General features: G+C 46.2%; 1 protein-coding gene across 2 annotated transcripts; it reads left to right on the top strand.

The window, feature by feature from the left end:
• Positions 1 to 1,477: 1,477 nt before the first annotated feature.
• LOC121270614 (zinc finger protein 239-like) lies at positions 1,478 to 7,007 on the top strand. 2 transcript variants are annotated; one of them, XM_041176000.1, is made up of 2 exons: positions 1,478 to 1,753; positions 5,751 to 7,007. In XM_041176000.1, exon 2 carries the CDS (start codon positions 5,860 to 5,862, stop codon positions 6,634 to 6,636), a length of 777 nt encoding a protein of 258 aa, XP_041031934.1. In that variant the 5' UTR covers positions 1,478 to 1,753; positions 5,751 to 5,859; the 3' UTR covers positions 6,637 to 7,007. The 2 variants fall into 2 exon arrangements, with proteins under 2 accessions (XP_041031934.1, XP_041031935.1); XM_041176001.1 differs by lacking the exon at positions 1,478 to 1,753 and adding an exon at positions 2,195 to 2,237.
• The last annotated feature ends 3,286 nt before the right edge of the window (positions 7,008 to 10,293 follow it).

Raw genomic sequence — 10,293 nt, 5'->3', positions numbered from 1 at the left:
CAGCTACAAAGTACCAACTAAAGCTTCTGTGCTGAACCAGAATGCTGTTTTCAGTGTCTATGAGACACTCTATACTCAGAAGTGCCCATTGTGGAAAGTAGCAAGCGTGGACACTGCATGCTCTCTCTCTATCAGAGGCTGCCAGGCAGTGTGACACCACCCACCCCACCCCGCCATGGCCCATGCTCATTCAGGTCCAACAAATTGCTGTTTTAACCAGTTCAAGAGCAGGCGAAGACCAGGAGAAGATCCTCTGACTTACTCACCCTCCTCCACTCTGGGAAGCCCAAGATTAGGAGCCTGAGGCTAAAGTGTAACCAAACACTGAGGAGCAGCCCCTTCGGGTAACTGTACAGGGGCTGCAACTTTTCAATTGAGTATGTACATGGCCCTTGGACTCCCCTAGGAAGCAGGCATAACTTGCAGCCTTGCAGTAGGTGAGGCTGATTAAAAGCCAGATAAAAGCAAAAAACTGCGGATGCTGGAAATCCAAAACAAAATCAAAAATACTTGGAAAAACTCAGCAGGTCTGGCAGCATCTGAGGAGAGGAACACAGTTAATGTTTTGAGTCTGAATGACCCTTCAACAGAACTAAGTAAAAATAGAAGAGAAGTGAAATATAAGCTGGTTTAAGGGGGGAGGGTAGAGCTGGATAAAGGGCCAGGATAGGTGGAGATAACCAAAAGATGTCACAGACAAAAGGACAAAGAGGTGTTGAAGGTGGTGATATTATCTAAGGAATGTGCTAATTAAGGGCAGAAAGCAGGACAAGCAAGGTTCGGATTGCCCTAGTTGGGGGGTGGGGGGTGGTGGTGAAGGAGTCAAAAAAGGCTGAAAGGTAGAGATAAAACAATGGATGGAAATACATTTAAAAATAATGGAAATAGGTGGGAAAAGAAAAATCTGTCTAAATTATTGGAAAAAAAGGGGAGGGGGGAATCGGAAAGGATGTGGGGATGGAGGAGATAGTTCATGATCTAAAATTGTTGAACTCAATATTCAGTCTGGAAGGCTGTAAAATGCCTAGTCGGAAGATGAGATGCTGTTCCTCCTATTTGCATTGAGTTTCACTGGAACAATGCAGCAGGCCAAGGACGGACATGTGGGTATGAGAGCAGGGTGGAGTGTTGAAATGGCAAGTGACAGGGAGGTCTGGGTCATGCTTGCAGACAGACCGAAGGTGTTCTGCAAAGCGGTCACCCAGTCTGCATTTAGCCTCTCCAATGTAGAGGAAACTGCATTGGGAGCAACGCATGCAGTAGACTAAATTGAGGGAAGTGCAAGTGAAATGCTGCTTCACTTGAAAGGAGTGTTTGGGCCCTTGGACGGTGAGGAGAAGGGAAGTAAAGGGGCAGGTGTTGATTAAAAACCAGCTTCAACCCGGGATACATAACTTTCCGTTCACTAGGACCCCATTGGGAACCGGGACGGCGAAGTCCCGCCCATTTTCCATACGTCAACAAAGTGCCAGCACATGCGCTCTGCTCCCCTTTGAAGCAAGATGGCAGCCGTTAACCTGGGCCTGTTTCCACGAAAAAGACGCGGAATCTGCGAACGCGAGAGCTGCAGTTCGTATCGGGGTTTGAGGCCTTCATCAAGTGTTTAGAAACCCTCCCGGTCCAGCCGCCGGCTCCATCGCTCTCTCCACGTTACTGAATCCTTACCGGCTGCAGATGAGACAAAAAATCTGCCCATCGCCATTACTCGCACTGCGCATGCTCGAGTCTCGGAACCCAGGCGGACCAATGAGAAGTGGGTTTGTTACGGGGTTGGCCTCGTCAGTTCCTGGTTTCCAGTGTTGGTCCTTTTGTCACTGAGTCAAAGATTCATTGAATGATTGCAATATAGGAGGAGGCCATTCAGCCCGTCCTATAGGAGCCATAAGACATAGGAGCAGAAATTAGGCCCTTCGGCCCATCGATTCTGCTCCGCCATTCAATCATGGCTGATAAGTTACTCAACCCCATTCCTCCGTCTTCTCCCCGTGACCTTTGATCCCCTTACCAATCAAGAACCTACCTATCTCGGTCTTAAATACACTCAATGACCTGGCCTCCACAGCCTTCTGTGGCAATGAATTCCATAGATTCGCCACTCTCTGGCTAAAGAAGTTTCTCCTCATCTCTGTTCTAAAAGGTCTTCCCTTTACTCTGAGGCTGTGCCCTCGGGTCCTAGTCTCTCCTACTAATGGAAACATCTTCCCCACGTCCACTCTATCCAGGCCTTTCAGTATTCTGTAAGTTTCAATCCGATCCACCCTCATCCTTCTAAACTCCATCGAGTATAGACCCAGAGTCCTCAAACGTTCCTCATATGTTAAGCCTTTCATTCCTGTGTTCGTTCTTGTGAACCTCCTCTGGACCCTCTCCAGGGCCAGAACATCCTTCCTGAGATACGCGGCCCAAAATTGCTCACAATATTCTAAATGTGGTCTGACCTGAGCCTTATAAAGCCTCAGCAGCACATCCCTGCTTTTATATTCTAATCCTTTCGAAATAAATGCCAACATTGCATTTGCCTTCCTAACTACTGACTCAACCTGCAAGTTAACCTTAAGAGAATTCTGGACTAGGACTCCCAAGTCCCTTTGCACTCCAGATTTCTGAATTCTCTCCCCATTTAGAAAATGATCTATGCCTCTATTCTTCCTACCAAAGTGCATGACCTCATACTTCCCCATGTTGTATTCCATCTGCCACTTTGCCCATTCTCCTATCCTGTCCAAATCCTTCTGCAGCCTCCCCGCTTCCTCAATACTACCTGTCCCTCCACCTGCCTGTGCTGTCTCTCTGCAAGAGCAAATCAGCTGGTCCCACTCCCCTGCCCTTTCACTAACAAGACCAGCAGCAGATATTACCCATCCCCAGTTACCTGTGGAGAAGATGATATTTGACCTTCTTGAACCACTGCAGTCCGTGTGGTGAAGGTGCTCCCACAATGCTGTTAGATAAGAAGTTACAGGTTATTTCACCCAGCGATGATAAAGGAACAGTGATAAAAACAAAGTACTGTGGATGTTGGAAATCTGAAACAAAAACAAAAATTGCTGGAAAAACTCAGCAGGTCTGACAGCATCTGTGGAGAGGAAGACAGAGTTAACGTTTCGAGTCCGTATGACTCTTCATCAGAACTAAAGAGAAATAGAAATATGGTGAAAAATAAGCTGTTTGAGGGGGTGGGACAGTGGAGCTGGATAGAGGGCCAGTGATAGGTGGAGGCAAAGGAGAGATTGCCAAAGATGTCATAAACAAAAGGTGAAAGGGGTGTTGACAGTGGTGACATTAACTAAAGGATGTGCTAATGGTGACGTTAAGGGGCGAAAGCAGAATGAGCAAGTGACAGATGGCCCTAGTGGGGATGGGGTGGGGAAGGGATCAAAATAGGCTAAAAGATGGAGATAAAACAATGAATGGAAATAAATTTTAAAAATAATAATAGAAATAGGTGGAAAAAGGAAAAAAATATATATGAAATGATAATAATTATTAGAAAAAAAGGGATCAAAAAGGGGGTGAGATGGAGGAGAGAGTTCATGACCTGAATATGTTGAACGCAATGTTAAGTCCGGAAGGCTGTAAAGTGCCTAATTGGGAGATGAGGTGCTGTTCCTCCAGTTTGCGTTGAGCTTCACTGGAAGGATGATCCATTTCCGCTAGCTCCAGCATGATGCCACCACCAAATACATCTTCCCTTCACCCCCTTAGGGACCATTCCCTCCGAGACACCCTGGTCCATTCCTCCATCACCCCCTACACCTCAACCCCCTCCCACAGCACCTTCCCATGCAACTGCAGAAGGTGCAACACCTGTCCTTTTACCTCGCCCTTCCTCACCATCCAAGGGCCCAAACACTCCTTTCTAGTGAAGCAGCACTTCACTTGCACTTACCTCAATTTTGTCTACTCGATTCACTGCTCCCAATGCGGTCTCCTCTACATTGAAGAGACCAAACGCAGACTGGGTGACCGCTTTGCAGAACACCTTTGGTCTGTCCGCAAGCATGACCCAGACCTTCCTGTTGCTTACCATTTCAAACACACCATCCTGCTCTCATGCCCACATGTCAGTCCTTGGCCTGCTGCAATGTTCCAGTGAAGCTCAACGCAAACTGGAGGAACAGCACCTCATCTTCCGATTAGGCACTTTACAGCCTTCCGGACTGAATATTGAGTTCAACAATTTCAGATCATGGACTCACTCCTCCATCCTCACCCCCTTTGATCCCCTTTTTTCTGATAATTATTATTTTTTATATATATATTTTTCTTTTCCCACCTATTTATATTATTATTTTTAAAATGTATTTCCATCCATTGTTTTATCTCCACCTTTTTGCCTATTTCAATCACTTCCCCCCACCGCACCCCCCACTAGGGCTATCTGTCACTTGATCGTCCTGCTTTCTCCCCTTAATGTTCCCATTAGCACATCCTTTAGCTCATATCACCACCGTCAACACCCCTTTGTCCTTTTGTTTATGATATCTTTGGCAATCTCTCCTTTGCCTCCACCTATCACTGGCCCTCTATCCAGCTCCAACTGTCCCACCCACTTAAACAGCTTATGGGCAGAATTTTTCGACTCCATTTTGGCAGGGACGAGGCCGTAAAATGTGGCGAGACATTCTAAACCTCATTGGCTTTGGTAGGAACGTAAAACCCCGCTGCTGTAAAATTTCGCCCTATATTTCACCGCATTTCTATTTCTCTTTAGTTCTGACAAAGAGTCATATGGACTCAAAATGCTAACTCTGTCTTCCTCTCCAAGGAACAGTGATAAATGTCCAAATCACAACAACAATCTTTCTTTGTACAGCGCCTTTCATGTACTAGACATTTCCAAGGTGTTTCACAGGTGTGTTTATAAACCAGGGACCTTTGTAGGTCAGCGGGCACAGGGGGATGGGTGAACATGCCCTGGTGTGAATAAGCACACGGGCAGCAGAGTTTTGGATGACCTCAAGATTACAGGAATGTTGAATGTGGGTGGCTTGCTGGAAGCATGTTAGGATGGTTAAGTCTAAAGGTAACAAACGAATTGTTGACGGTTCCAGCAGCAGTTGAACTGAGAGTCGGGTGATGTTGCTGACGTGGAAACATACGGTCATGGTGATAATGTGGATATCTGAACGGAAGTTCAGTCTGGGGTGAAATATTTCACCATGGTTGTGAACAGTCTGATTCAGTCTCAGGCAGTTGCCAAGGAGAGGGACGGAGTCAGTGGCTGGGGAGTGGAGTTTGTGGCGGGGGCTGAAGACAATGGCTTTGGTCTTCCCGATATTTAAATGGAGGAAATTTCTGTTCATCCAGTACTGGATGTCAGAGAAGTCAGGATGGTGTGTGACTTGGAGAGGTATTTGGAGGTGATGGTTTTCACATTCACTTACTACACTTGTCCTTCTAACTGGTGGAGGCTGAGGGCTTTGGAGGTTCTGTGAAAGCTCTGGTTGAGTTGTAATCCCTCTTTTTCAACCCTTGCCCCTCCCACCTGACCCTTCTCTCTCTTGTTATCTTCTCCAATCTAGGCCAGTGTCTTGTGTAGGCCCAGACTGGGTGGCAGATTCCCTTCCCTGGAGGACATTAGTGAACCAGTTGGGTTTTTATGACAATCCAGCAGTTTTCATGGTCACTTTTTCCTATAGCCGGCCCCACAAATTACCAGATTCATTCAGTTCAATTTCACAACCTGCCTTTGTGTTTTTGTGGATTCTCTCTCACTCCCTTTTTTCTGTTTTAAATCAATTTCACAGGGTATTAGAAGGGGAGGAATTGCCGTTGCGAAACGGAAAAAAGAAATCACATCAGGATCTGAAGGAGTTGCCCCATTTATTGTAACCTGAATATCACTGGATTTTGAACATGGAAGAAAAAAGCACTGTTCACAGTGGAGAGAAACTGTACATGTGTTGTGTGTGTGGACGAGGCTTCAGCCAATCATCTGACCTGTCAAATCATAAATGCAGTCACACTGGGGAGAAACCGTGGAAATGTGGGGACTGTGGGAAGGGACTTAATTACCCATCTGAGGTGGAAAATCATCAGTGGAGGCACACTGGGGAGAGGCCGTTCACCTGCTCTGAGTGTGGGAAGGGATTCACTTGTTCATCCACACTGCTGCAACATCGACAAGTTCAGACTGTCGAGAGGCCTTTTAAATGTCCAGACTGCGGGAAGTGTTATAAAAGTCCCCGGGAACTGACTGGCCATCAACGTGTTCACTCTGACGAGAGACCGTTCAGGTGCTCTCACTGTGGGACTGGGCACCTTCGAGTTCACACTGGGGAGAGGCCGTTCACCTGCTCAAAGTGTGGGAAGGGATTTGCTCACTCATCTCATCTGCTGACACACCAGCGAGTTCACACTGACGAGAGACCTTTTAAATGCCCAGATTGTGGGAAGTGCTATAAAAGTTCCCGGGAACTAATGTTTCATCAAGGTGTTCACACTGACAAGAGACCATTCAGGTGCTCTCACTGTGGGACTGGGTTCACACGTTCATCTGATCTGATTGTACCCCAACGAGTTCACACTGGAGAGAGGCCGTTCACCTGTTCCGACTGTGAGAAGGGATTCACTCGGTCATCCCACCTGCTGACACACCAGCGAGTTCACACTGGAGAGAGGCCATTTACCTGACCTGATTGTGGGAAGGCATTCACTCAGTCATCTAACTTGCTGACACAGCAGCAAATTCACACTGGAGAGAGGCCGTTCACCTGTTCCGAGTGTGGGAAGAGATACACAACCTCATCCAACCTGCTGAAACACCAGCGAGTTCACGAGTAACTCCAATGATTGAATTTTTCTTAATCACTTCCAGGACTGGGCCATATTCATTTGGATCTTTTTCTGTTGATGTTAATAAACTCCAGCCCAGTTATAGGGGCTAATATTCTGGATAAAAGTCTAATAAATCAGCTTTGTGCTCAACACACAACTGTCAGGTCTTTTTAATATCTCTAACACAGGTTAATTCATTTTGAAGGGCTCTCCCTCTCCCATCTCCTCCATCCTCACCTCCAACAACAATTGTGAGGATCTCATGGAGGTCCTTTGTCACTCAGTTTGAGACAATCCGATCAGCTGCCTCTGCTGCTTCCCTCCCTTGCACTCGCTCATCGGGCCAAACTGACCCTTGTCCAAACCCTGAACTCACTTCTTTCTCCTATTTCTCTCCTGTCTTCTATCTCCCTTAGAGGTCATCTTGCCCATGAGACCCACCTTCTGCTCCCTTGACTCTATTCTCACTAAACTGCTGACCATCCATCTTCCCAATGTTATCTGATATGGTTAATGGGGATTCTCTCTCTCTTTTGGCACTGTCCCTATTACCTTTAAATTCACCATCATCACCCATCCTGAAAAAAAACATTTGACCCACCATCCTGGTAAATTGCCACCCCTCACCTCTGACCTCCCTTTCCTCTCCAAAGTCCTTGAACTTGGTGTCCTCCAAGGATCTATCCTTGGACCCCCCCTATTTCCCATCTACCCGCTGCCACTAGGTGACATCATCCAAAAGCACCGTGTTAGTTTTCACATGTACACTGACAACACCCAGTACTACCTCACCACCATCCCCCTCCATTCCTCCACTGTTACTAAATTATCAAACTGCGTATTCCATATCCAGTATTGGATGAGCAGAAATTTCCTCCAATTAAAAATTGGGAAGACCAAAGCCGTTGTCTTCAGTCACCCCTCCAAATTCTGTCCCCTAACTACCGAGTCCATCCCTCTCCCTGGGAACTGTCTGAGGCTGAACCACATTGTTCATAATCTTGGTGTCATATTTGACCCTAACACGAGTTTCCAACTATACATCCACACCATCATTAATACCCCATATTTCGTTCCCCATAACGTCACCTGTCTCCACCCCACCCCAGCTCATCTCCCGCTGAAACCCTCATCCATACCTGTGTCACTTTTAGACTTCACGATTCCAATACATTCCTGACCAGCTTCTCACATTCTCCCTACCTCAACACGGAAACATGAGATCATCCAAAACTGCTGCATTCTCATGCCAAGTCCCATTCACGCATCATTCCTGTGTTCCCTGACATACATTGGCTCCTGGTCCAATAATGTCTCGATTTTAAACTTTGCATCCTTGTTCAGAAATTCATTCATGCCCTCATTCCTCCTTATCTCTAATTTCCAGCTGCACAACCCTCTGAGGTATCTGCACTCTTCTCATCTGGTCTATTTAGCATCACTGATTTTATTTACTCCAATGTTGGTGGCCACGCCTAGGTGTGAAACTCTGAAATTCCCTCCCTAAACCTTTCACTCTCTCTCCTGATTAAAGTTGCTTAAAATCTGCCTGTCAAATCAAGGTTTTGGCCATCTACCCTAATATCGCCCAATGTAACTTGGTGTCAATTTTTTCTTTCTGAAACTCCCCTGACCTTAGGATATTTTATTACATTATATAAATACACATTGCTACTGTTTCACAACATCCAGTTTTTTAGTGGTGTTAGTTAAAGCATGAATGTTGGCCCCACTGCACCAGTAGATCTCCCCTGTGGACAGTATCTGCGGTTGTTGAGGTCTCCTGAGCTGAAAGTGGAACTGATTGAGCTGTTGGCCCAGCAGTGTAACTTGAAGAACCATAATCCACTCCCAAGATAAGTGCACTGTAGACCGAACATTAATCCACCCCTGTGTCCCCACAAACTGGATCATTACTCTATCCCAGGAGGTAAGATTCATAGTGTTGGGAATTCCAGTACACCAGAGAAACATCTCAACTTATATTCCGAATTCTGATTTGTAGGTAGCTATCCATTCATTCTGTTCTCTGGATGTGGACTAAACACATCTCGTAGACTGTGCACATGGCACAGACAGTGCACCAGTGGATGGAGGGAATCGAAACTAAGTCCTGTACCAGATATATTGATGAAGTGAATTTCTCTGTCCCATGGGCATTGGTGTATCGGCAGCAGCTATTTCACCCATTTCCACCTTGAAGCAGATAATATTGCCAATTTATTAAAGAGATTTTTTGACAGGACACAAAAAAAGAGGCCTCGTAACTTTCCTTCTGAATGACAGGCCTGCATTGGATTTAGAAAACACCGTGAGAAAATATTTAGTGGTTTAACCAGTGGTTGGAGTTAGTAACAGGAAAGTGGTGGTCATTGTACTTCGCATCAAAGTGGAGAGACTGGGCATTCTGATTTCTGTATACTGTATAAACTGACGTTGGATATACCCTTCCCGCCCGCAATCTTGATGGGATGACAATACACTGTTCTCATCGCTAGTTCCTGGTTTAATGGCGATCTGTTCTCCCAGAATTCCCAAGGGCCAGAAAGTCCCCTGTCGATGACGACAGGGTCAAATGAGCCGGCGCAGTACCAGACTGTGCTCTGAGCATGCGCGGTGAGAATGGCAGAGACGGGCGGACGCAGAATAGCTGGTTCCAGGAGGCGGTAAAGAGATTGTGGGGCTCAGGGTTGAATGGGGGATGTAGGGGGGGCGGGGGGGAGGGGGGATGGTGCTGGAAATGTTCATACACACCCGGTGTAGGCTTAAAGCTTTGGAGAAGAGGAGGCTGTTTGCCCTGCAGTGACAGACCAGGTTCACAGCTGCCCTGATGGTGGGGAAATGGCCGCCATGTTGGTAGATGTAAAGTGTGGAAGACGGTGCATGTGTGGCCATCTTGGTAAGGGAACAGGAAGTGGGTGGGACTTCATGGTTCCCAGTGACCAGGAGACAAGCATCTTTTGAACACTGACAAGACTGCCCTCCCAGCCAATAATTGTAATATTTAAACATATTTTGATGTTGATATTCTTGAAACCATCTTATACTGTTCACTGCCAAACCTTCTTTGAACCTTCATAATGGGCTATCGTGTAAAACTCAGAGTTGTTGCCAACTGCCTGGTAAGGTCATGGGATCTGATTCCATAACTAATTTTAAAAGGGAGATGGACAGTTACCTGATGAGAAGGTTACACAGTTATGGACACAAACCAGAGATGTGGGACTGAGCAAGTCTGCTCTTTCTAAGAGCTAGTACAGGAATGATGAGCCAAATGGCCTCTTGTGCTATACACCTCAACGATTCTCTGAAAATGAATGCAACTAAAAGAAAATCTTAAGTTGTTTTGATCATACCACTAAATTAAAGAGTTCCCTATACAGCAAGAATAGCTTAAGAACATCAAAATAGGAGCAGGTGTAGGACATCGAGCTTGTTCCATCATTCAATAAGATCATGACTGATCCACATCAGCTCCATTTTTCCTCTTTGTCCCCATTTCCCTTCATTCCT

The sequence above is a fragment of the Carcharodon carcharias genome, chromosome 27 (assembly GCF_017639515.1).
Source record: "Carcharodon carcharias isolate sCarCar2 chromosome 27, sCarCar2.pri, whole genome shotgun sequence".
Classification (NCBI taxonomy): Eukaryota; Metazoa; Chordata; class Chondrichthyes; order Lamniformes; family Lamnidae; genus Carcharodon; species Carcharodon carcharias.
The sequence above is the reverse complement of the archived record's forward strand: the minus strand, read 5'-3'. Positions and strand labels throughout refer to the sequence as shown.

What these genes read in the sequence shown, in the direction of transcription:
- LOC121270614 (XM_041176000.1), top strand. Translation starts at nt 5,860, where the DNA reads ATGGAAGAAAAAAGCACTGTTCACAGTGGAGAGAAACTGTACATGTGT.